The sequence below is a fragment of the Mustelus asterias genome, chromosome 6 (assembly GCF_964213995.1).
Source record: "Mustelus asterias chromosome 6, sMusAst1.hap1.1, whole genome shotgun sequence".
NCBI lineage: Eukaryota > Metazoa > Chordata > Chondrichthyes > Carcharhiniformes > Triakidae > Mustelus > Mustelus asterias.
Genome location: NC_135806.1, coordinates 117732610 through 117760101, shown reverse-complemented (window position 1 = coordinate 117760101; position 27492 = coordinate 117732610). Strand labels below are relative to the sequence as shown.

Below are 27492 nucleotides of genomic sequence, written 5' to 3'. Positions count from 1 at the left end.
TTGTCTGTACATTTAAGACCTGGCTGGCTGTAGAGATTTGCATTCTAATCAGTATTCTGTAACTTGATTTCTGTGTCTGTTTGAGAACAGATATCCACCCCATCTGACAAAGTAGCTGTGCTCCGAAAGCTTATGGTATTTGCTACCAAATAAACCTGTTGGACTTTAACCTGGTGTTGTGAGACTTCTTACTGTGCGTGTGTACCTGCAGGCTGCCTGCCTGTGTGTGTAACTGTGTCTGCAGGCCACCTGTGGGTGCGCCTGTGTCTGCAGCCTGCATGTATGTATGCCTGCAGGCTGTCTGCCTGTGTGTGCCTGTGTCTGCAAACTGCCTGCAGACTGCATGTATGTGTGCCTGTGTGTCTGCAGGCTGACTGTGTCCGCAGCTGCAGCCTGTGCATGTGTGCCTGCAGGTTGCCTGCCAGTGTCCGCAGCTGCAGCATGTGTGTGTGTGCCTGCAGGCTGTCTGCCTGTGTCTGCAGCTTCACCCTGTGTCTGCAGCCTGCCTGCGTGTGTGTCTATGACTGCAGGCTGCCTGTGTCTGCAGCTTCAGCCTGTGTCTGCAGCCTGCGTGTGTGACTGCAGGCTGCCTGTGTCCTCAGACTGCAGCCTGTGCTCTCTCGCTCTCTCTCTGCGCTCGCGGCCATTCACACAACGTTCCAGAGCGGCTCGTGTCAGTGGGCGGCGGCGGCTGCGCAGGCGCACTGCCGCGGGGCCGAGTCGGTGTTTCGGGGACGAGTCGGTTAGTGCGGCGCGGCTGCGCAGTGGGGTCGCGTGGCGCTGCCTGGCTCCCTGTCAGCGCAGCGGGGACGCGGTGTGTAAACAGCGCCCTTCCCAACCTGAGAGAGGACAATGTGGCCCCCTGGAGAACAACACAAACACCACTTGTACCGGGGTTTACTGTGAAGCGTCCGGATCTCAATCGAAGGGCATAAACTGTCATTATTGAACACCTGGGGGTGTGAAGGATTTGATTTGATTTTGATTTTCAATTTGATTTGATTTTGATTTGATTTATTATTGTCACATGTATTAACATACAGTGAAAAGTATTGTTTATTGCGTGCTATACAGACAAAGCGTACTGTTCATAGAGAAGGAAAGGAGAGAGTGCAGAATGTAGTGTTACAGTCATAGCTAGGGTGTAGAGAAAGATCAACTTAATGCAGGGTAAACAAAAGTCTGACAGCAGCAGGGAAGAAGCTGTGCTTGAGTCGGTTGGTCCGTGACCTCAGATTTTGTATCTCTTTCCTGATGGAAGAAAGTGGAAGAGCGAATGTCCGTGCTGCGTGCGGTCCTTGATTACGCTGGCTGCTTTTCCGAGGCAGTGGGAAGTGTAGACAGAGTCAATGGATGGGAGGCTGGTTTGCGTGATGGACTGGGCCACGTTCACAACCCTTTGGAAGGAGGTGTTTCCTCAAGGAAGGAATAACATAGCTTGGGTTCCGGGCTGCAAAGTTGGGATTCCGAACTTGGTTCACCACTGCTGGCCTCATCACCCTGGTTGGGAAGAATTAACCATTTGTTGCCACGGATAACCACAGCCTGCATATTGCCCAGCTCCTTTTGAACTTGGAAATTCCCGCAACCTCTTCACAAGAGGCTGAAAGAAAAATGTGGGCTTGCCTCCCCTTGCCAGAGATATAGGAGAGGTGGGGGGTCAAAAGCGAAGAGGTGGGCTTGAGGGAGGGTTTAAAGGTCCAAGACACCGAACAATATGAGGAGAGGCACGATGGCACAGTGGGTAACACTGCTGTCTCACAGCGCCTCGGATAACTGTCGATTTTGCACATTTCTCCCATGTCTGCATGGGTTTTCTCCAGGTACTCCAGTTTCCTCCCACAGCCCAATGATGTGCAGGTGATTGGCCATGCTGAATTGACCCTTAGTGTCAGGAAGATGAGCAGAGTAAATACTTGTGGTTACAGGGATAGGGCTTGGGGGGGATTGTTGTCGGTGCAGGTTTGATGAGTAGGTTTGATTGTTCCACATCCCTTTTTTGTGGAACAAAGTTTAGATTTTTAGAAAAATAATGGCCTCTTTCTGCACTGTAGGGACTTTATGACTCTGATATAAGGTTGGATGATCAGAAACTTGATGTTCCTGCCAGGTTAGTTCTTTTGACAGTGCTCAGAGAAGTTGAAACTTATTTGGATGCGTGTTGCCGATGCTTTTCGTCTTGCACTCAGACCAAATGCAAAAATGCCAAATTTCAAATGATCAGAGCAATTTGTACGACAGGAGAAAAGGATGTTGATTGGTTGGCAAGTTGACAATGATTGGCCAGGGTGTTGCCATGCTGTTCTCTGCAAATACAAGGAATAGGACCAAGCCTTGCACCTTTTTTGAATTACCCAGGAGCTTGGGAAGCCTTTGATTCCTCATTGGTAAAGTCATCATGTTGGAACTTGGCATTCTTGCATTTGTTCTGTTGAACATGTTTGGCAAAAAGACTTTGGTAACATGGCCCTCTTTTCAGCAATGTTCAAGTTCTGTACTACTATGTGGCTTTATTGGATACAGTTTGTAAGCTTGACTGTCTAAAGGACGGGTTTTGTGTAATGTGACCACATTGTTCCACATGGCTTTTTTGGAGAACAAAGTTTAGATTTTTAGAAAAATAATCTGTTGATAGCAACTGGTGTTTATTACTGGTGAATTTGCAAGTGCTACTTGGCTAATTAGTGTGTTAAGAAACAATATTAGTCACACGTTTTGAATTATTGGGCTCTACTATTTCTGATTCCTTCTTAAAGACAGTAGTGTGGGGAAGTTTTTAACAACTGTAGATCTTCCTCTTTTCCCCTGCTATGTGATCGTGCAGGGATTCATGGGCAGCAGACCTCAACCAGTTCAGAGCCAAAGCAAACATATAATTATCATGGATCAGTCAGGTCGCATAGCCTTCCGAGTTGGTACATGTTTTCAGAAGACAGCACTGGATCGCAGTGAGAGGCTTAATTGACTTTGCTTTATATCAGCCTGATTTATTGAGGCAAATTGTAATGGCTACTAGATGTCGTGCAGTTATCCGGACAGAGCCTTACCAGAAACTAGGAACTTCATGGCCTGTTGGGATCAGTATCACATTGTGCACTTCATTTACCTACTGAACCATCAAAGGAACATTGCTTTATATGAAGTTGCTCATGATCAAACAAAAAAGTAATGCACTTTTGAGTAACAGAAATGTATTGAAGTCTATTTTTTAACGAGTATGAGAAAATAGTTCTTTTTCTGAATAGTTTCACAATATACATTACATTTTATGCACCCAAAAGTGTCAAATTTTATGGAAGATATATACAAAATGCTTATCCATTCAAAATGTTTATTACTTTATTTTCTGAAAGGTTGTGTTCACAGACTTGCTCCACAGTAGCTTCAGAAACTTGCTGACTCTCAAACAAATTCATCCAAAGTAATGGCCATGAACAGGTTGCGATGGGATCTAACACCAGATCAAGTGAGATTTCAGACAGATGTTGTCATTTGTAAGACCAAGAACGTGTATGACAGAGTTGGAGCATTAGATCTTAATGAAGTCACATATGAAAACACGTTGAAGGCTCTCGCAGACGTGGAAGTTGAGTATGCTGGTAAGTCATCAGGCAATAATTAAGAATGCTGTGGCTGAGTTTGAGTTAAAATGGTTAACTAATCAATCCAACCCGCACTGAGTTTCACTGTCTCAACATCGCACCTGCAATGGTTGAATTAAGTTTCTACGTTAACTGACCCAATCCAATCTCGTAAGTAGGTACTAAGACACCTTAATAATGATAAGATTTATGTGGTGAAACATGAAGTACCGGTAATAGTAACAAACCATCCCTACGTCATCAGTGTCAAAAGTTGGTTATAGAATCATAGGTTATAGAATCAATGCCAGGTTAAAAATTGCCCCTTAGAGTCCTGAGATGCGTAGGTTAGCGGGATTAGCGGGTAAATATGTGGGGGTAGGGCCTGGGGGGATTGTGGTCAGTGCAGACTCGATGGGCCGAATGGCCTCCTTCTGCACTGTAGGGTTTCTATTCTATGAGAACCTACAATGCAGAAGGAGGCCATTTGACACATCAAGCCTGTACCGACAACAATCTCACCCAGGTCCGATCCCCCTAATCCCACACAATTACCTTCCTAATCCCCCTGACACTAATGGGCAATTTAGCACGGCCAATCAACCTAACCAACACATCTTTGGATTGTGGGAGGAAACTGGAGCACCCGGAGGAAACCCATGCAGACACGGGGAGAATGTGCAAACTCCACACAGACAGTGACCCGAGGCCGGAATTGGACCTGGGTCACTGGCGCTGTGAGGAAGCATGCTAACCACTGTGCCACCGTGCCACAGATGCCTACTTAATCATGCAACTGCCCTAGTTTCCTGAAGGCAACTTAATTTCCACTTTCTTCTGCACAATACAATGGTTTCTATGACATAATTCCACCAATAAAATTGCACATCTCCAGGAAATCCTGGGCCTTGTTGTAAACCTTCCAGTGACGACATATTAGTTCTCTAATGTCATCCCAATCACATTCCCTCCTGTAACTGGTTGCGACGGCAACTATTAGGTGAAACAAAGTTTATTTTGGAAAATAAAAGCGCAGCAATGTGAAAAAATCACTGCGTATTAAAATGCTTTTACTAGAGATGTAATGACATTTTATCTTATTCAGCTTTCAAAATTGCATAATAAAACTCTGAAACTCTTATTAATTCCACCTCCTACTTATTGTTCCTATCACGCACTCGGCTTAATGTTACTTAATCTGAGCCTTAATTATCTTCCTGTTAATGAATTAATTTGAGGCAAGTGTTGTCAAGGTCTCAATTCTCACTTAATCCATTAAACTCGACGTAACCAATTTTAAGTTTGGTAAAGTGATACTTGTTTTCCTGGCTAGCACAAATTATTCACTTAAAGTTTCATGTGAAGTGCTTTGAGGTATTCCTGAGAGAATAATAAAGATCTATATAAATATAACCACTTTTTGATCACCCACTGCTCATAGTCAGATAGTAGAATATGTTTTCCCAAACACACCATCATCCTTATTTCCTTTCTCTTACAGTGGATGAGAGCAACCTGACTTTTCTAAAACATGTTTCTGTGCACAAAGATGTGCGCGCTGCCAGCACTGAGGCAGACAAGAAGCTTTCAGACTTTGACGTGGACATGTCTATGAGATCTGATGTCTTTCAACGGGTTGAGGCTCTACAGGTGAACGCTTTGACCTATATTTTAACATAGTGACAGCTGTCCTAGATTTCAGTTGAAAGGTGCAACATTATTACGTCCTAGTAACTGAGGGAAAGTGGTAATTTTATGACTTGAAGTAAAACATAATCACTCGCTCAATGGGAACAATTCCTAGGAGCATGACCTTAAAATGGTCAGTTAGAAACCTGCATCTTTATTCAGTTATGTAATCAATAACCAGTCTTTATGGACAAACTCTGACTCATCAGGATTAGTGGCGTCAGCATTTAGGATATCAGGAATAAGGAAGAGATTAAACATAAAAACATAGAAGAGAGGAGCAGGAGGAGGCCATTTGGCCCTTCGAGCCTGCTCCGCCATTCGTTACGATCATGGCTGATCATCCAACTCAATAGCCTAATCCTGCTTTCTCCCCATAACCCTTGATCCCATTCTCCCCAAGTGCTTTATCCAGCCGCCTCTTGAATACATTCAATGTTTTGGCATCAACTACTTCCTGTAGCACAGTGGTTAGCACTGCTGCTTCACAGCTCCAGGGACCTGGGTTCGATTCCCGGCTTGGGTCACTGTCTGTGTGGAGTTTGCACATTCTCCTCGTGTCTGCGTGGGTTTCCTCCGGGTGCTCCGGTTTCCTCCCACAGTCCAAAGATGTGCGGGTTAGGTTGATTGGCCATGCTAAAATTGCCCCTTAGTATCTTGAGATGTGTAGGTTAGAGGAATTAGCGGGTAAAATATGTAGGGATATGGGGAAAGGGCCTGGGTGGGATTGTGGTCGGTGCAGACTCGATGGGCCAAATGGCCTCTTTCTGCACTGTAGGGTTTCTGTGTTTCTGTGGTAATGAATTTCATAGGCTCACCACTCTTTGGGTGAAGAAATGTCTCCTCACCTCTGTCCTAAATGGTCTACCCTGAATCCTCAGACTATGACCCCTGGTTCTGGACTCCCCCAACATCGGGAATATCTTCCCTGCATCTACCAATGGGGAGGGAGGATGAAAAAATTGATACATTCATTCAACTTTTAATATTAATAAGCTATGTTGTTTCATCAAATAAGAGTTATTTCAGTTATTAAGCATTACAGTATTTTTGACCCTGACGCACAATGAAGTTATTGCATTAGCGCACTTTAGAATCGCAACCACTAAAACAAGGGAAGGTGTTTTATCAGAAACACAATATGTTTAAGAGAGTGTCCTGTTCTACAGCACAGCATTCACTACACTAGGGGATGGAGTTTTGCTACAGAAGGGAGTAGCTTGAGTCAGAAAATTTCTTAACTCTGCAGTGCCACGCTGGAACCAATTTTTGCTTCAAGCTGGCCGGACTGTGATAGAGTCAAGTTTACCAACTCCACAAACAGGTCACAGACAGCCACAAAGATAGGCAAATGACAAGACGGGCTGGTTAAGAAAGGAATTTACTTCTCAAAATCTACAAAAAGGACTGTCCTGGTAGGCCCATTCTGTCAGCATGCTCCTGCTCCACTGAACTTTTTTCCTCTTACCTTGACTCCATCCTCACTCCCCTGGTCCATTCCCACCCCCCTACATCTGGAATTCCTCTGATGCCCTGCGTCATATTGACAGCTTCCAGTGTGTAGGCCCTAACTGCCTCCTATTCACCATGGATGTGTAATCTCTCTACACCTTCATCCCACACCAGGACGGCCTGAGAGTTCTTTGCTTCTTTCTTGGAAAGAGGCCTGAACAATTCCCATCCACCACCACTCTCCTCCGCCTGGCTGAACTCGTTCTATCTCTCAACAACTTCTCCTTTAACTCATCCCACTTTCTCCAAATCAAAGGAGTAGCAATGGGTACCCACATGGATTCTAGCTACGCTTGTCTATTTATGGATTTGTGGAACATTCCTTGTTCCTGGCCTACCCAGGTCCCCTCCCACAACTCCTTTACCGGTACATCGATGACTATTTCGGTGCCACTTCATGCTTTCGTCCAGACCTCGAAAAATTCATCAACTTCGCTTCTAGTTTCCATCCCTCCATCGCCTTCACCTGGTCCACCTCAGACACTTCCCTTCCCTGACCTTTCTGTCTCCATTTCCGGCAATAGACTACCAATATCCATTACAAGCCCTCTGACTCCCATAGCTATCTGAACTACAGCTCTTCACACCTCACACTCTGTAGGACTCCATCCCTTCCTCTCAGCTCCTTCGCCTCCGTCACATTTGTTCCGATGATGCCACTTTCCAAAGTGGTGCTTCTAATATGTGCTCCTTTTTCTTCAACCGTGGATTCCCATCTACAGTTGTCGACAGGGCCCTCGACAGTGTGCAGTCCATCTCCTGCGCCGCAAGCCTCACCCCCTCCCCTCCCAGAGCATTTCACCCCACCAGCCTCCACATGCAAAACATAATTCTCTGCCATTTTTGCCAACTCCAGCGTGGTGCCACCACCAAACATATCTTCTCTTCACTCCCTCTGTCAGCATTCCACAGAGACCGTTTCCTCCGGGATAACCTGGTCCACTTCTCCACTATACCCAACACCTCGCCCGTCACTCATGGCACCTTCCCATGCAATCGCAGGAGATGTAACACCTGCCCCTTTACCTCTTCCATGCTTATCATCCAAGGTCCAAAACACTCATTCCAGGTTAAGCAGTGTTTCACTTGCACCTCTTTCAATTTGGTCTATTGCAGTCGCTGCTCCCAATGTGGTCTCCTCTGTATCGAAGAGACCAAGCACAGACTGGGTGATTGCTTTGCTGAGCACCTTCAGTCTGTGCGCAATCGGGACCCTGACCTTCCAATTGCTTGCCATTTTAACACACAATCCCACTCCCATGCCCACAAGTCTGTCCTTGCCCTGCTGCAATGTTCCAGTGAAGCTCAACGCAAACTGGAGGAACAGCATCTCATCTTCCGGCTCGGCACTTTACAGCCTTCCGGTCTCAACATCGAATTCAGCAACTTCGGATGATTAGCTCTACCCAACCTCAACCCCTTTGTTTTCATTCTATTTTATTTAATTTTTTACTGTTCACTACCTTTTATTTCTTTTTGTCTTTCTTCATTTTTCTTCCCCCCCACTCTTTCCCCCGACTTTATCCCCCTTCCCTTACCTTTTCTCCCCCTTTGCTTCCCCCTTTCTAAATTTTATCTCTGTCCCATCCATTCCCCCCCCCCCCCCCCGCATTTCCAACATCCTCATCTGTCAAAGCTTACCCTCTGATTACAGCTTCTCTGCCGTTTGGCCATTCACACTCTTTATTCTCTCTGTGGACTGCCATTAGCAGTCATTTCCTCTGGTTTCTGTGGCTATGATTCACCTTTCATTCCCTCACCTTGCAGTATAAACATCTCCCACTTTCTATATCTTTTAGTTTTGACAAAGGGTCATCTGGACTCGAAACGTCAGCTCTTTTCTCTCCTTACAGATGCTGCCAGACCTGCTGAGATTTTCCAGCATTTTCTCTTTTGGTTTCAGATTCCAGCATCCGCAGTAATTTGCTTTTATCTTAGAAGGCTCTTCAATTGAAGTTATATGGATGGAACGTAAAAACCAAAAGGGAGCAATCATATTGCTGGGAGTGTTTTATAGGACCCCTTACAATCCAAGAGAAATAGAATAGCAGATGTGTAGGCAAATTTCAGAGAAATGTCTAAGTAATAGGGTAATGATAGTGGGGGACTTCAACTTCCTCAACATTAACTGGAGTAGTCATAGTGTGAAAGGTTTAGAGGGAGTAGAATTCTTAAAATGCATCCAGGAGAATTTTTAAGCCAGTATGTGAAAGGTCCTACAAGAGAGTGGGCAGTCCTGGACTTAATTTTAGGTAACAAAATCGGGCAAGTGGTTGAAGTATCAGTGAGGGAGCATTTTGCGGACAGCAATCATAACTCCATTAGAATCATAAGGGGGAGAAAAGCTAAGGGAAGGGGGATAAAGTAGGGGGAAAGAGTGAGGGGGGGGGGAGAAAAATGAAGAAAGACAATAAAGAAATAAAAAGTAGGGTGAACAGTAAAAAATTAAATAAACTAGAATGAAAACAAAGGGGTTGAAGTTGGGTAGAGCTAATCATCCGAAGTTGCTGAATTCGATGTTGAGACCGGAAAGCTGTAAAGTGCCGAGCCGGAAGATTGTTATGGAAAAGGACAAGGATGGGCCTGAAATCAAATTTCTAAACTGGGGTAAGGCTGATTTTAATAAGATCAGATATGATTTGGCCATAGTGGACTGGGTTTAGCTCAATTACCTGGACAGCTGGCTTGTGATGCAGAGTAAGCCCAACAGGGGGTTCAGTTCCCATAACGGCTGAGGTTATTCATGAAGGCCCCGATTTCTCAACCTTGCCCCTGGCCTCAGGTGTGGTGATCCTCTGGTTAGATCACCACCAGTCAGCCAATGGTCATCTGGGACTATAGTGACTACTTTATTTTTCAGGAAGGGTGGAAGGGATAAACCAGGAAACTACAGGACAGCCAGTCTAACTCGAACGGTAGGGAAATTATTGGAAGCAATTCTGAGAATCATAATTAATCTGCATTTGGAGAGACAGGGATTAATCAAGAACAGTCAGCATGGTTTTGTGTGAAGGGATGGTCATGTGTGACCAACTTGATTGAATTTTTCGAAGAGGTGACCGGGTGAGTAGATAAGGGCAGTGCATCTGACATCATCGACTTGGATTTCAGCCAGGCTTTTGATGAGGTCCCATGTGGGAGATTGATAGCAAAGATAAGAGCCCATGGAATCCAAGGAAATTTGGCAATTTGGATCCAGAATTAGCTGACTGGCAGGAAGCAGAAGGTGTTTGAAAGAGTTAAAAATCACACAAGTTTAAAAAATCACATAAGCTGCAACCTGAACTCAGTCACATAGGGAAAGCTCTGTGCAAATGACAGGTTTTGATTAAAGTAAGCCCAGATAACACTCAAGGATTATCTAATCGAATGATGTGCAGCTGCATTTCATGTCTGCCCATTAGAACAAGAAACAATGGAAAGGGAGGTTGAGATACCATTGGACAGAGATACGGCTATCATTTCTTAACGATTTAACATGCACAAGTTTTAATTGGACATTATACCCTTATGTATGCACTATGTAACCATAACTATGATTTGGATACAGATAACTCCTATTTTGTTATTGATATATGCTAATTACTTGTAATAAAAGCTGAATCTTTAATTGCCTATGTATTTCTGAATTTCTCACTCTTAATGCCCTGAATGGACATTCAGGGTCCTATGGCTCGCTACAGTAAAGTTCAACTTGGAACCACTCTGTTACTTTGTTTGGCTACTTGACGGGAATGATAGTTTTAAAAGACAACAAGAAAACCATCATAACAGCCCATAACAGTAATGGTCGAGGGGTGTTGTTCTGACTGGAAGCCTGTGTCCAGTGGGGTCTAACAAGGAACAGTGTTGGGCCCTTGCTGTTTGTGGTTTATATAAATTATTTAGACTTAAATGTAGGAAGATTGATCAGGAAGCTCATGGATGATACAAAAATTGGTGGGGCAGTAAATAGTGAGAAGAAGAGCCTTAGATTACAGGAGGATATGGTCAGATGAGTTGATCAGTGGCAAATAGAATTCAATCCAGATAAGTGTGAGGTAATGCACTTGGGCAGGACAAACAAGGCAAGGGAATACATGGTGAATGGCAGGACACTGGGAAGCACCGAGGATCAGAGGGATCTTGGTGCGCGTGTACGCCGGTCTCTTAAGGTAGCAAGACAGGTGGATAAAGTTACTAAGAAAACATATGGTATACTTGCCTTCATTAGTCAAGGTATAGAGTTTAAGAGCAGGGAAGTTATGCTGGAACTGTATAAATCATGTATAGGCCACAGCTAGAGTATTGTTTGCAGTTCTGGAATCTATTATAGGAGGGATGTGATAGCATTGGAAAGGACGCAGAGAAGATTTACCAGGATGTTGCCTGGGCTGGAGAGTTTTAGTTATGAAGAGAGATTGGATAGACTGGAGTTGGTTCTGTTGGATCTGTTTGACATGGAGATAAGGCTTCCACATCTTGGTCCCGCCTGCCATTTTTACAGATCTGCGCAGTCTGCCTGATTCCGCAAAAATCCGGCCCTTGGTGTCAATCGTGACTTAGTTGGTAGCATTCTCATTTCTGAATTAGAAGTGCCAATCCAGAAACCTGAGGACAAAATCTCAGCTAACATTTTAGAGCAATACTGTCAGGGTGCCACACAGTCAGAGTTGATAAGACATTAAATCGAATTCCCCTCAGGAGGATGTTAAGTAGCTATGATCTATTTGAAGAAGAGCAAAAGTTCTTGGTGTCTTAGCCAATATTTATCCCACCATCGACATAACTGAAACAGCAGATCTGGTTATCATCACATTGCTGCCTGGTAGACCTTGACTGCCATGTTTCCAATGTTACAGTAATGTCTGCAGTCTATAAGTGCTGTAAAGCACTGGGACATAATCGAGGTTATGAAATAAGCTGTACAAATGTAGGACTTTATTATGTGATGTAATGCGAGTACATAACGCAGAATTACATCTTCTGCTTGCACCACTTCTCCAGTTGGACAAAACAGAGCTTGTTGTGTCCATTTTGAAAAACATAAGCAGAACTTGCCAAGCACTGGACTATTTTTTAAGAACTGAGTGCCTTGTTACGAAGTGCAGTTTACTCCCACTGTGTCACTCTGCTTAATATAACTCTGTATTTCTTGCATCATTTTTATTTGAATTCGCAACTCTCACCTATCCCAGTTTTCAGGATCTGAAATAAATTCCTGCTTTCTGCACAATTACAGCAAAAATGTGATCCTGAGACCCTGAAACCAGAGGCCAAGCGGTACATGGAGAGACTGCTGAAACTGGGAAGAAGAGCTGGTTTACACCTGCCAAAAGAAGTCCAATCAGTAGGTTCAGTAGTGTGATTATCTTCTGTACTAAATACACATAAATGAGTTACAAATACATTAACATTCCACTGGCAGTATAACATTGGATCACGAGAGCCATCTGGAATCGTGTGCCATAGCTTTATACAGATAGTCAGTTACTGAGTTCAGAAGGTCTGTGATATTAAGCGTAATAATTGCAGAAACATCTATGTTGCTCAGCATTGGATAACACTGACTGACATTTTATCCTTTCTGCATTGCTCAGGAACTCAAAACCATCAAGAAGCAAATCAGTGAGCTTTGTATTGATTTCGAAAACAATCTCATCGAGGACACTACCGTTCTTTTGTTTACCAGGGATGAACTTGGTATGAACCATGGTTTGTGACTGGGTAGCGGGTAACTTTCTTGCATGTATATACTTGGTGGTGAGAAAACTTATTCTGCTTGGAGTAACAATTCTGTCTTGATTGGTTGAGATTACTTTCCAGGTTACTTGATTTAATGCTTCCTTTAGGGTTTGTACTTCAGCAAAAAATGAAGTAAGTCTTATAATGCTACACTGAATTTTCTGATGCATATTTGGGAAGTGAACAGTTGAAATAATTCGTCCTAGACATTTTTGGGGGAAATTAAAGAAATGCAGAGAGATAAATGGACAAAGAAAGAAAGCAAACAGAATCGAAAAGTAAATAAAATATTGGCAGAATTTTCCCAAAATTGCACAGGGTGCTGGATCAGGCAAGAAAAGCTGTGTCTTGCCGGTTTCACAGACGCCTTTGCTCGCCTGATTAAGTAGCACTCTGTGCAATTTCAGAGTGCTGACAAGAATCAGAGAGTCAGCTGGAGGGGTGGAGCCTAAACATGACAACAAAGGCGGGATTCTGAGATCAGGATGGGCTTTTTAAATGGCACCCCAATCTCAAAGTTACATTTAAGGTGCCCCCGTCATGCCACAGAGATCGGGACCCCACCCCCAAGCACAGGGGCACCCCCTGCCCCTCATGGGCATCAGGACTCTCCCCTCCCACCTCATATAAGGGGAACCATCCCCAATGGAGCAGGGTTAACCCACCTGCCAGAACCCCCTTGGCACTGTCCCCTTCATGTGTCCCCCGGCAGTGCCCCTGAGTGACATGACCAGCCTTGACTCTCACCCCAGGGGCTTCCAGGCACCTCCGCACCCCTGGCATAGTCATCAGCAATTTGCGCTGGCAGGATGACATGCCGTCGGAGGGGGAGGGTAAGTTATGGGCGCTCACTGTGGTGTAAAGCCCTTTAGTCATAGAGTTTAACAGCACAGAAAGAGGCCCATCGGCCCATTGTGTCCATGCCAGCCATCAAGCACCTTATTATTCTAATCCCATTTTCCAACACTTGGCCCGTAGCCTTGTATACTATGGCATTTCAAGTGCTCATCTAAATATTTCTCAGACGTTGTGAGGTTTCCCACTTCTATCACCCTTTCAAGCAGAGTTCTAGATTCCCACGACCTTCTGGGTGAAAAGATTTTCCTCACATCTTCTATAAACTTCCTGCCCCTTAACAAATCTATGTTCCCTGGTTATTGACCCCTCTACTAAGGGGAGAAGTTCATTCCTATCCATCCTATCTATGGCCTTCATAATATTATACACCTCAATCAGGTCCTCCCTCAGCTTTCTCTGCTCCAAGGAAAACAACCCCAGCCTATCCAATCTCCCCTGATAGCTGAAATGCTCCAGCCCAGGTAACATCCACATGTTACCATGTTACTTCCTTCCTATCGGATGGCAACCAGAGCTACACACAGTATTCCAGTTGTGGCCTAACCGATGTTTTATACAGCTCCATCATAACCTCCCTGCTCTTATATTTAATGCCTGAGTTAATAAAGGCAAGTATTCCATATGTCTTCTTAACCACCCTATCTACATGTCCTGCTATCTTCAGAGATCTGTGGACATGCATACCAAGGTCCCTCTGACCCTCTGTTCTTCCTAGGGTCCAATTATTCATTGTGTATTCCCTTGGCTTGCTAGCAGTCCCAAAATGCATTACCTCACATTTTTCAGAGTTCTATTCCATTTGCCACTCTTCTGCCCATCTAACCAGCCTGTCCATATCATCCTATAATCTAAGGATTTATTCCTCACTATTTACCACACCACCAATTCTTGTGTCATCTGTGAACTTACATTTCATGCCTCCTTATATTCAAACAAGTCAAATGAAAGGATACCTTTGCAGCTATGACGTTTCATCTATATTTATATATTAATCAACATTAATTTGGGAATAAAGAAGTACATTTTTAAGATGTTACTAATATGACCAAAGGTGCACGTAACCATATCTCTCACGACCTAAAAGCACAAAAGTCCATTGTTAGAGGATCAGTTTGGTTTAATTGCTTTTTTATTCATTTGGAGTCAGTTAACTCAGTTGGCTAGATGGCTAGAATGTGATTCAGAATGATACCAACAGCATGGGTCTGATTCTCGTTCGGGCTGAGGTAGACTTGGGACCTGCCTCCTTCCCCTGTCCCTGAAACTAGAAGGCAGTGGCAAATGATCACTGACAAAAGGCATACAATAAACCAAGGACCTGCCTTTGGGCAGAGCACGATTGATGATGATGTTTTATTTTCATTTACGTTAAGATCTAAATATGTTCTGATAATCTGCTTTGCCGTGTGCAACTGTAAAAATTGGTTTGGCTGCTACTCATAGGGGGCCTCACAGATAACTTTCTTGATGATTTGGAAAAAACTGATGATAATAAATACAAGGTGACCTTGAAGTACCCTGACTACAAGCCCATCGTTAAAGAGTGTTATGTCCCTGAAACTAGAAGAAAAATGGACATAGCTTTTAATTCCAAATGTAAAGAGGTAAGACAAAGTTGAAACGTTGCAAAAAGATTAAATGGATATTAATTTCCAGAAATTAATTTCCACTGGACTATTCAGAGCCAAAGCACCTTGGGATGTTTCATTATGTTAAAGATGCTATTTAAATATAAATTGTCGTTGTTCTATGTTGCAGTCACTGAACTGATGCTTGTAAATGATCATTTAGGAGTAAAATGCTTGAATTTAAATTGGGGCACAATTCATAGATTTTGAAATCCGGTGTAGATTTCTAAAATGACAATTGAGAGTGGACTCCAACAGTACTGTGTTTGGATTCGTACCTGGCACAAAGGAAGTTGGTTATGGATTGTGGTGTCTGGAGGTCAGTGATCTCAGTTCCAGGACATCACTGCAGGAATTCCTCGGGGTAGTGTCCTCGACCCAATTATCTGCAACTACTTCATCAATGATCTTCTTTCCATCATAAGGTTTGAAGTGACTGATGATTGTACAATATTCAGCACCATTTGTGACCCCTCAGATACTGAAGCAGTCCACGTCCAAATACAGCAAGACCTGGATAATATCCAGGCTTCGACAAGTGGCAAGTAATATTTGTACAACACAAATACCAGACAATGAACCATCTTCAACAAGAGAGAATCTAATCATTGCCCCTTAGCAGTCAATAGCATTATCATCACTGAATCCCCAACTATCAACATTTTGGACGTTACCATTGACCAGAAACTGACTGGACTAGCCATATAAGTCGGGGAGGCAGTGGTGCAGTGCTAATGTCACTGGACTAGTAATCCAGAGACCCAGGGCAAGATCTGTGGACCCGGGTTCAAATCCAGGTGAAATTTGAATTCAATAAAAAAAATCTGGAATTAATAATCTAAAGATGACTATGAAGCTCTGTCAATCTTGTTCACTAATTCCTTGATGGAAGGAAATAAGAACATAAGAAATAGGAGCAGGAGTAGGCCATCTGGCCCTTCGAGCCTGCCCCGCCATTCAACAAGATCATGGCTGATCTGAAGCGAATCAGTTCCACTTACCCGCTTGCTCTCCATATCCCCTAATTCCCTTATCGATCAGAAAACTATCTACCCGTGATTTAAACATATTCAACGAGGAAGCCTCCACCACTTCAATGGGCAGAGAATTCCAGAGATTCACTACCCTCTGAGAGAAGAAGTTCCCCCTCAACTCTGTTCTGAACCGGCCCCCCCTTATTTTGAGGCTGTGCCCTCTAGTTCTGGTTTCCCTTCTAAGTGGAAAGAATCCCTCCACCTCTACCCTATCCAGCCCCTTCATTATCTTATATGTCTCTATAAGATCACCCCTCACCCTTCTAAACTCCAACGAGTACAGACCAAATCTGTTTAATCTCTCCTCAAAAGCTACACCCCTCATCTCCGGTATCAACCTGGTGAACCTTCTCTGCACTCCCTCCAAGGCCAATATATCCTTTCGCAAATAAGGGGACCAAAACTGCACACAGTACTCCAGTTGTGGCCTCACCAGTGCCTTGTACAGTTGCAGCAAGACCTCCCTGCTTTTATATTCTATCCCCCTCGCGATAAAGGCCAACATTCCATTCGCCTTCTTGATCACCTGCTGCACCTGCAGACTGAGTTTTTGCGATTCGTGCACAAGGACCCCCGGGTCCCTCTGCACAGTCGCACGATGTAATTTTTCTCCATTTAAATAATATTCCAATTTACTATTATTTCTTCCAAAGTGGATAACCTCGCATTTGCTAACGTTATATTCCATCTGCCAGATCCTCGCCCACTCGCTCAGCCTATCCAAATCCAAAATCTGCCATCCTTACCTGGTCTGGCCTACATCTGACTCCAGATCCACAGCCCTCTCAAATGCCCTCCCAATTGAAGGGCAATTAGGGATCGGCAATAAATGAATATTGCCCATCCTGTAAATGAATTTTCTAAATATATAAATACTGCAAGAGCAGATCAGAGACTAGGAATTATGCAGCAAGTAACTCACCTACTGACTCAGGAGTGTGATGGATGTGTGCAACTCCAACAACACACAAGAAACTTGACGCCACTCAAGACAAAACAGCCCACTTGATTGGCACCCCATCCGCAGACATTCACTCCCTCCACCACAAACGCACAGTAGCAGCAGTGTATACCATTTACAAGTTGCACTGCAGGAACTCACCATGGCTCCTCTGACAGCTCCTTCCAAACCCACGATCACTACTATCTCGAAGGACAAGGGCAGTAAACACAAGGGAACGCCACCACTTGGAAATTCCCCTCCAAGCCACATACCATCCTGACTTGGAAGCATATCGCTGTTGCTTCACTGTTGCTGAATCAAGATCACTCCTTAACAGCACAGTGGTGTACCTACATCACAAGGACATGAGGGTTTAAAACAAATCTCTAAAAAACAATCAGATGAGATAGTGAAGCTCAAGATGGTGCTGTTTATAATTAACGGGATTTTTTTAAGCCTATGTAACATGCAAATGTCACAAGTTTTCCACTTCATGAAATTTTATCTGACAGATTTCATATTTAGCCTGAGTCTATTTATGGTTGTCACCAGTGTGCCAGCTGGTCACAAAGATGAATTTAACATGGAGTAATTTTACTTAGCCTAATAGTCTGTAGGGAAGCTTGTGATTCTTAAAAGAGTATTTATTACTATAAATTACTGGGACAGATCTTACCCTAAATTAGACTACCACAATGCATGCACTCCTTTGTACTTTCCCTCTATCTTGAAACAGGATGCCAGACTCCTGCTATATTTGCATCTAAACAATAAAAAGATTAAAACTAAAATTAAGGACTATTTATTACTATAAATCTCTGGGACAGGTCTTAGCAAATGTTAGACTAACGGGATGTTAGACTACGGGATGAAATGCTTTCCCTCCATTTTGAAACAGGATGGCAGAATTGTATATTTTAGTTCCTGCTGTCATTGTATCTATTCTCAACCTCAGTAGGGATCATAACGTCATATATTAGACTGGCTTTCTCATCTCTCTCCCACCCCTCCCCTTGTTTAAACTTCAAATTCCTATCTCTGCGAACCTGTCAATCTTGCATGATCTTAATGCTCTTCCAATTCTGACCTCTTGTGCATCTCCCTTCTTAATCACTGCACCCATTAGCAACAATGCTCTAAGTTCTGGAATTCCACGCTCCCTATACATCTCCGCCTTCCTCTTCTTCTTTATGATGTTCCTTCAAGCCTATCCTTTTGACCAAGCGTTTGGTCACCTGTCCTAATACCTCCTTACATTGACTTGATGTCGGATTTTGTTTGATACTGCTGTGAAGCAGCTTGGGATATTTTACTACATGAAAGGTGTTGTATAAATGCAAGTTGATTTCAAAGGATCACTGTGCAATGACCATAAATCTGTGCAGATCCAGTGGAAAATTGAAAGAAATTCTTCTTGTTCCTTAAATAAATTGAAAAATGTTTTGATGGCAGGCATTATTTACCATTAAATGTCTTAAAATTGAGGAGGAAAACTTAAATGTGCTTTTGGAAAATTTATGAAATTAATTCTCATGATATTTTATTGGCAGGAAAACACAAGAATTCTTGAAAAGCTGATCCCACTTCGAGCAAAGGCAGCACAATTATTGGGCTTTAGTTCACATGCTGACTTTGTGCTTGAGATGAACATGGCCAAAAATGTACAAAATGTTTCCAAATTCTTAGGTGTGTTCCTTTAATTGAAATTTAATGGAGTACTGAGATTTAAGATTGTTTCTGAGAGGTATTCATCAGCCAACTAATGGAATTTAAAATATCACAGCTTCCCATTATCTGGCTGATAATCTGTTTGACAAGTTCTTCTCTTTCCTACTATTGTGTATACCAATGTGACAAGTGTTTGCTTTAGATTTAAGGTTCATATCAGTTAGGAAGCACAGTGTGAAAAAGCAAAAAAAGTGGGCAAATAGCATCAAAGTTAAGTGAGTAGAGTACGGATCTGGAGAAATAATTATAGTTTGTCCAGGCTGCTGGTGCAGCCTAAATTTAGACCACTATCTATTGTTTCTGGTCACCATGTTATCAGAGAGACATCCAGGTATGGAGCGGGTGCACTGAAGGGCAACTAAATTGATAACTGAGGTTCGGCACCCAAGTCGCAAAGACGGGCAGTAAAAGTAGAGGTTATTTTACTTAGTGTTCATATTCCTAATGGGTGTCAACAAGATTAACAGCAATAACTTTACACTTGCAAAATATATTTAATGCAGAAAAACACTCTAAGGCACATCACAGAGGCATGGTCCAGAAAATGGTTACTATTCCAGAGAAGGATATATTAGGAAAGGAGACCAAAGTTTGGTCAAAAAGGTGGATTTTAAAGAGGGTCCTACAATTATGGGCGAGGAACCTGGAGGGGTAATGAGGTCTGGGGCCCAAACACATTAAAGGGACTTTGGGATCTGAAGGTACAGGCAGCAGTGGCAGAGCAAAATAAATGGGTTTACGAAAGGACAGAGAAAAAGGTCAGAGGAGTGAGGCTATGGACAGATTTAAACATATAGATTCAAATTTTAAATTTGAGGTGAACTGAATTTGTTGAGCATAGTCATAAACGCAACCTCAAACACAGAAAAGGGAGTGTAAAAAGAAAGCTTAAAGGGCGGCACGGTAGCACAATGGTTAGCACTGCTGCTTCACAGCTCCAGGGACCTGAGTTCGATTCCCTGCTTGGGTCACTGTCTGTGTGGAGTTTGCACATTCTCCTCGTGTCTGCATGGGTTTCCTCCGGGTGCTCCGGTTTCCTCCCACAGTCCAAAGATGTGCGGGTTAGGTTGATTGGCCATGCTAAAATTGTCCCTTAGTGTCCTGAGATGCTTAGGTTAGAGGGATTAGTGGGTAAAATATGTCAGGATATGGGGGTAGGACCTGGGTGGGATTATGGTCGGTGCAGACTCGATGGGCCAAATGGCCTCTTTCTGTACTGTAGGGTTTCTATGATTCTTCTATGAATTTTGCTCGGTAGTGGACAGAGATGGTTGGATAATTATCTGGAAAAGGGTATGAAAGGGTAACTGAATGTGATATTTTCATGATGGAAGGCTTTGAGCTTTTCTAATTCTATACATTGCTGCTTCAGCCAGTGCATTGTGCTGCATTCACCTTGCAAGAAGTGCTTTTGCACAACAGAAGCATGGGAATTCAGAAATTGCAGTCCACACGTCTGATTTGCAGCCTGAATAATTTCTGTCCATTCATTATAATAGAGAGGAAATAATGTGAACTAAGAGTCTAGCAAGCTGATCTTCACATCTCTGATAAACACTCCCACCACACAGTGCTCTGCACCAAGAATGTCAGTCTGAAATTTATTCTTGGGTGTGTGTAATTGCAGTGTAATTTGCAATCCAAAATCAAACTTATAATTTGTTTCTTTACTTTTGCTCGACAGATGAATTATTTCAGAGATTGAAACCTTTAGGTGAGGAGGAAAGGCAATTCATTTTCGATTTAAAGAAGAAAGAATGCGAAGAGCGTGGATTCGAGTTTGACAACAAGATAAATGCATGGGATATGGATTATTATATGACACAGACTGAGAAAATCAAATATTCCGTTGACCAGAATTATCTGAAGGAGTTCTTCCCTATGGAAGTAGTAACTGCAGCATTAATGGACATTTACCAGGAATTGTTGGGACTGATTTTCTATCAATCAAGGAATGCTCACACCTGGCATAAGAGTGTAACACTGTACACTGTCCAGGATGCTGCCACATGTGATATTCTGGGTCAATTTTATCTCGATCTCTATCCAAGGTATGTCATTTAACATCTTTGAATGTTAAATCTTGTTGAAATCTTAAGTCATTTCAGCCAACTCCATCACCATCCCTGCAGTTTGCCCTGTCCCACTGGCAGGACAGTCCCAGGAGAGGTCCCGGCACAGTGTTATACAGTCAGGAGCAAATAGCCCGTGGAGTCCTCAACATTGACTACAAGTACCATGAAGTCTCAGTCCATGACTCCAAGTACCATGAAGTCTACCAAAATGCATTTTGGTAGAACTGACGTAGGGGGGAGCTATACAATAAATGGCAGAACCATAAAGGGTGTAGATACGCAGAGGGACCTGGGTGTGCAAGTCCACAGATCCTTGAAGCTGACATCACAGGTGGAGAAGGTAGTGAAGAAGGCATATGGCATGCTTGCATTTATAGGACGGGGCATAGAGTATAAAAGTTGGGGTCTGATGTTGCAGATGTATAGAACGTTGGTTCGGCCGCATTTGGAATACTGCGTCCAGTTCTGGTCACCACACTACCAGAAGGACGTGGAGGCTTTAGAGAGAGTGCAGAGGAGGTTTACCAGGATGTTGCCTGGTATGGAAGGGCTTAGTTATGAGGAGAGATTGGGTAAACTGGGGTTGTTCTCACTGGAAAGACGGAGGATGAGGGGTGACCTAATAGAGGTGTATAAAATTATGAAAGGCATAGATAGGGTGAACGGTGGGAAGCTTTTTCCCAGGTCGGTGGTGACGTTCACGAGGGGTCATAGGTTCAAGGTGAGGGGGGGGGAGGTTTAACACGGATATCAGAAGGATGTATTTTACACAGAGGGTGGTGGGGGCCTGGAATGCGCTGCCGGGCAAGGTGGTGGAGGCGGACACACTGGGAACGTTTAAGACTTATCGAGATAGCCACATGAACGGAGTGGGAATGGAGGGATACAAAAGAATGGTCTCGTTTGGACCAGGGAGCGGCGCGGGCTTGGAGGGCCAAAGGGCCTGTTCCTGCGCTGTATTGTTCTTTGTTCTACTCCTCCATGTTAAACACATCTTGGAAAAAGCACTGAGACTAGCAAGCACATAGCATGTACTCTGGGTGGGGAGCTTCATTGTTCATCATCAGGAGTGACTCAACTGCACTGACCAACAGGCCAAGCCCTGGAAAGCATATCTGCCAAACCGGGCCTGCAACAGATGGTGAGAGAACCAACATGAAAGAAAATTCTATTTGTCACCAATGCACCATGACAGTATTGGCAATCATTCTGGGGACAAAGATCCATCTTAGTCCTGAGGACACTGTGTTTCATGGCACTACTATCGTGCTGAAATGCTTCGATTCAAAACTTAGTTAACAGCTCAAAACTAGGCATTAATGAGCCACTGTGAACCATCAGAAGGCGCAGAATTCTATTCCAGCACAAGCTGTAACCTCAAGACACAGCATACTTCGCTCAATCAACTATTGCCATCAGGCTGGAGAACAGCCTGGTTCAATGAGTGCAGGTTGGCATGTCAGGAGCAGCAGTGGGCGTATCTGAAAATTAGGTTCCAACCTGGTGAAGCTGTAGGACAGGACTGTATTCATGCTAAATAGCAGAAACAACATGTTATAGACAGAGCTTCGTGGCCCATAACCAATGGATCAGATCAAAGCTTTGCAATCCAGTTACATGCATTTGTGAATGATGGTGGACAATCAATTAATAACCCTGTTCTCAATGATGGCATAGCCCACCATGTGAATGCAAGAAACAAGACTGAGGCCTTTACAACCAGTCTCTATCCAATTCAATTTATCCATATGATATCAAGAAATGGATGAGTGGACTGGATATTGCAAAGGCTATAGATTCTAACAGCACGCCAGCAGCAGCAAAGAAGGCTTGTGCTCCAGCCAAGTTATTTCAGTATAACTACAACCGAGCAAATACCCAGCAAAATTTCTGTTTACAGAAAGCAGGAGAAATTCAGTTTGGCCAATTAGCACCTCATCAGTCTAATGTGAAGATGCTGTTGATAGTGCCAACAAGTGGCACTTACTCATCAATAACCTGTTTAATGATGCTCAGTTGGATTCCATCAGACCTTATTGCAGATCTAAACATGGACAGAAGAGCTGAATGCCAGAGGTGAGATGAGAGTGAGCATTTGCAGCATCAAGGATCTCCAGGAAAATTGAACTCAGTTGGAATCAGGAAGAAAGCATTTTCAGTGGCTGGAATTACATCTAGCACAAAGAAATGGTTGTGGTTGTTGGAGGTGATGGCCTAGTGGTATTACTGCTAGACTATTAATTCAAAATCTCAGCTAATGTTCTGGGGACCTGGGTTCAAATCCTGCCATGGCAGATGGTAGAATTTGAATTCAATAAAAAATATCTGGAATTAAGAATCTACTGATGACCATAAAACCATTGTCGATTGTTGAAAAAACCCATCTGGTTCGCTCGTGTCCTTTAGGGAAGGAAATCTGCCATCCTTACCTGGTCTGGCCTACATGTGATTCCAGAGCCACAGCAATGTGGTTGACTCTCAACTGTCCTCAGGCAACTATGGATGGGCAATAAATGCTGGTCAGCCAGCGATGCCTGTGATCCACAAATGAATAATTTTTAAAAAGGTTAGTAATTTCCGTCCCGGGACATCGTTGTAAGTGTTTCTCAGGGCAGTGTCCTAGGTCCAGCCATCTTCAGCTACTTCATTGACTTCATCAATGATCTTTCCTCCATCATGAAGTCAGAAATGGATGTGTTCATTGATGATTGCACAGTATTTTGTTCTATTCGCACCTTCTCAGATAATGAAGCAATCCATGCCCAATGCAGCAAGACCTGGACAACATTCAAGCATGGGCTAATAAGTCGCAAGTAACATTTGTCAGAAGGGCCAAGCAATGACCATCTCCAACAAGACAGAGCCTGTCCTCTCAGTAAAATTTTCATAGTTGAATTCCCCACTTTCAGTATTCTGGAGTTATCATTGACCAGAAACCTAACTGGGCCATCAACATTAGGGATAAGTAGGGAGTGTGATGGAATATTCTTCACCTGGAAGACTACAACTCTGACAACCAGGAAGCTCATCATCATCCAGGACTTGGAAATATGGTGCTATTCATTCATTGTTGTTGGGTCAAAATCCTGGAACTCCCAAACAGCACTGTGAAGATATCTTCATCACATGGAATGCAGCGGTTCAAGAAAGAACTCAGCATCTTCTCAAGAGCAAATAAAGATGGGCAATAAATGATGGCCTTACCAGCAAAGCTAACACTACATGAATGAATTTTAAATTTACTGTCACATCAGTATAGCAAATAGATGTTGGGCGGGATCTTGAGCCCACTCTCTCTGTCCGCAGAAATGGCAGGCTCAAAAAGTGGAAAATTCGGAAAAGCATGATTCTCAACGGAAAATTCACATTTTCCGATTTTGATCTAACTTTGCCGGTGGGGAGATATGGAACATGCCGAGGAATGGCACAAACCTAATTTGAATGTATCAGCATATCATTCGTGAACACTCACTCTGGATATTGAGCCTGTACCAAATACTCAACTGGCACCGGCGTGGCATGACATTGGCACCATTTACAACAGCTCTACATAAGCATGAACTTGGAACTGACCCCGCTCAGGGGGATATCGGAGGGGAGCACTTGGCAGCCATTACTTCTCAGGCAGTCCAACACACAAGGAGCACCAGCAAAAATGCTGAGGGTGCGCACAAGCACTGCTCGGGGCTGGGGGCAAGGGTCAGTGTCGCCATCGGGCGGGCAGGGTCTGTGCATCACTCAGTTGTCTTACCTTCCCTTCATATCAGGTTGCCCCTTGTTCTGAGGGGATGCGCTGGTTGCCAAGCAGGCATCACTTCCCAGTTCCTCCATGCTAAGTTAGTGTTCAAACAGTAGCTGAGTGGGTGCCCTTCCTTGTTGGAGCTACAAACTGGGTGGGAGGCAGCCATAACCGAGGGGCAGTACAGGGTGCGACTATGAGGTCCTGGGGTCCTACTTTGGGAGAGGCCAGGCTGCAAGGGTAGCCTGGAGGTATCAGTGAAGAGAAGCAGGGTTGGGACATAGTGTTTTGGGGGTGTGCAGAACGTGCAGGTCAGATGCCATGAGACAATAGAGGATCAATACTATTCATCCTGCTGGAGCACAGAGGAAGCTATGTGAGGATGTGGTTGTAGTGTCAGAGGAGGTGGTGTGAGAGAGAACAGAAATTCACACCAGGTGGAAGTCACAGATGCATGGTGCGTTGAGGGTCGGGGCACTCTGACGACTCCTCAGTGCTCATGGTGTTGTTCTCTCTCAATGCATGATTCATAAGAATCATGGAGCCTGTTGAGTTGGCCTTTCTACTGATTGGGATTGTGCAGGTCAAATGCCATGTCAGCAGCAGACATGGCCAGGACCTGCAGCATGCAGCTGTTCAGGGAGCAGGACCACACATGGAGAAGCAACGCCAGGTACAGTGTCAACCAAAAATCTTCCAGCATCGATGTTCCTACTTTCAGTTGTCTGAGCTGCAGTGCTGGAGAAGACTGTGTTTGTTCTGGGGGATAGTGGATCACCTCTGCCACACACTGCATGGGCTGACACTGCATGGAACTGGAGGACACCAAATGCCTATGGCCCTTACTGAACTTTTATGCTAGGGCAGCACAGGGGACATCTGTGGCACCTCCCAGTCTGCCAGTCACAAATGTATTAGGGAGGTGGCAGATGTCCTTTATGCCAGGGCTGCAAAGTTTATCAACTTTGACTGGGACCAGGCAAGCCAGGGCACCAGGTCAATGGCCTTTGCTCACTTAGCAGGGATGACCCAATGCAAGGTCTGATAGACTGCACCCACGTGGCTCTTTAAGTCACCATGGCGGCATATGGTGCCATTCAGGAACCACAAGGGATTCCACTCCCTCAACGTCCAACTCGTCTGCGGCCACATTTTGCGCATCATGAAGGTGTGTGCCCATTTCCCAGGATGCGCCCATGACAGTTACATCTTGGGCCACTTGTAAATTCCAGCTGTCTTTGAGGAAGAGTGGTAGCTGGAGGGATGGTTCCTCAGGGACAAGGGATACCCACTCAGGATTGGCTGATGATGCCAGTGTAGAGGCCACAAACACCAGCGGAGACTTGATATAATGAGGCTCATGCTTCAATGCGTGTGCTGGTGGAGCAGGCAATTGGACTGATGAAGATGCAGTTCCAGTGCCTGGTCTGGGCTAGTGCCCTACAATACAGGCCCCAGAGGGTATGCTCTCCACAACATAGCGCTGCAGAGGGCAGACAACCTAAACCTGGAGGATATGGACGAGCACCAGATCTCCTCGGATGTGGAGAAGGTTGAGGAGGGTGATGGGCCTGACGATGTCGAGGAGAAGGAGGAAGAATGCTGGGCAGTGGACAGAGCCAGAATTGGTCATTGAGCAAGGGATGCCCTGATCGCCTCTCTTTTTGGGGATGAGCGAGACTAACAGGTGGTGGGGTCTCTCACAATGGGTGCAAAGTCACGCCAATGATGTTGTGCCACCATTATGTTTTTTTAAATTCATTCATGGGATATAGGCGTCGCTGGCTGGCCAACATTCATTGCCCATCCCTAGTTGCCCGAGGCCAGTTGAGAGTCAACCACATTGCTGTGGCTTTGGAGTCACATGTAGATCAGAACAGGTAAGGACAACACATTTCCTTCCCTAAAGGACATTAGTGAACCAGATTAGTTTTTAACAATCGACATTGGTTTCATGGTCATCAATAGATTCTTAACTCCAGATTTTGTTTTATTGTATTCAAATTCCACCATCTGCCATGGCGGGATTCAAACTTAGGTCCCCAGGACATCAGCTGAGTTTCTGGATTGATAGTCTAACGATAATACCACTAGACCATCGCCTCCCCTTATCTAACCGTTTGGTTGCACATTTTCAATGGCAGAGGGCTGCAGCCATTGGCCTGACCCTGTAGGAGAATGATGATAATTTGCAGTGAGGACAAAGTGGTGCTTCTCTCATCCTCAATGATATGTCTGACTCCTGTCAAGCAGAGACCTGCATGTGCCCTGCCAGTGAAGGTCCATCAAAGCTGGAATGATAGTCTCAGGCACTGCAAGCCCCTCTAAGTATTTGGCCAGGTTTGCACTTTCATCTTATACCCAAGGTGGGCAGCCTCGACAGCCACTTGGCCTCTCCATTCAGAACTGCTGTAGTCCTGTTGGGTGGGGGGTTTGCTCCTTCCATAAATGGGGTCCCAGAAAGGTTGTCTGGGGGTTGGGAAAAGTGGAGATGTGATTGACTGCAACAAGGCTTCTTTGCTTTGTCCTCAGTGTGGGAGAGACATAGCACAGCCATTCTCACGTATCATTCTTGACTGAAAAGCCAACAACTTGCTCTAATGCCACTCTTAGATGGCCTGTGGGAATTGACATGAGAGTTTGTAGCCCTTTCTCTATGGGAAACATCTCTTCCTGCAGGAATGGCTAAGACAGAATACATGCCCAGATTCTCTTCATGATTTTATGACACAGCACATTGAAAGTCTTACAGTACTTGCGTCACTCCAATCTCTGACAATTCACATCAACATCAACAGTGCAGACATGATGAGAAGCTATGTATTTTATGTAAAAAGCATAAAACAGCTTTACTTGCATCTGACTTACTTAGATCAATATTTAGATTTCAGCAAAGTGATGTATATCACCACAATTAGAAATAGTGCTACTTATTATAATCAGAAGGTTGTAATTAGGAAAATGATGGTGTGATTAATGAA

At 44.1% G+C, this 27492-nt stretch overlaps 1 protein-coding gene across 8 annotated transcripts in view; it reads left to right on the top strand.

The window, feature by feature from the left end:
- The first annotated feature begins 533 nt into the window (after window positions 1-533).
- Window positions 534-27492, top strand: part of LOC144495117 (neurolysin, mitochondrial-like) — a 43426-nt gene continuing 16467 nt past the window's right edge. For 3 of the 8 annotated variants that reach the window (XR_013498217.1, XM_078215039.1, XM_078215045.1), the window contains exons 1-8: window positions 704-959; window positions 3354-3599; window positions 5083-5231; window positions 12004-12111; window positions 12362-12464; window positions 14808-14968; window positions 18520-18655; window positions 20382-20748. Coding sequence is in view for 7 of the 8 variants with exons in the window: in XM_078215039.1 (XP_078071165.1) it covers window positions 3425-3599; window positions 5083-5231; window positions 12004-12111; window positions 12362-12464; window positions 14808-14968; window positions 18520-18655; window positions 20382-20748 (1199 nt within the window). In the remaining variant the exon portion in view is untranslated. Of the gene's footprint in view, window positions 960-1873; window positions 2111-3353; window positions 3600-5082; window positions 5232-12003; window positions 12112-12361; window positions 12465-14807; window positions 14969-18519; window positions 18656-20381; window positions 20749-27492 lie in introns of those variants that run through there. The other 5 variants (XM_078215040.1, XM_078215043.1, XM_078215041.1 and 2 more) reach the window with 5 other exon arrangements.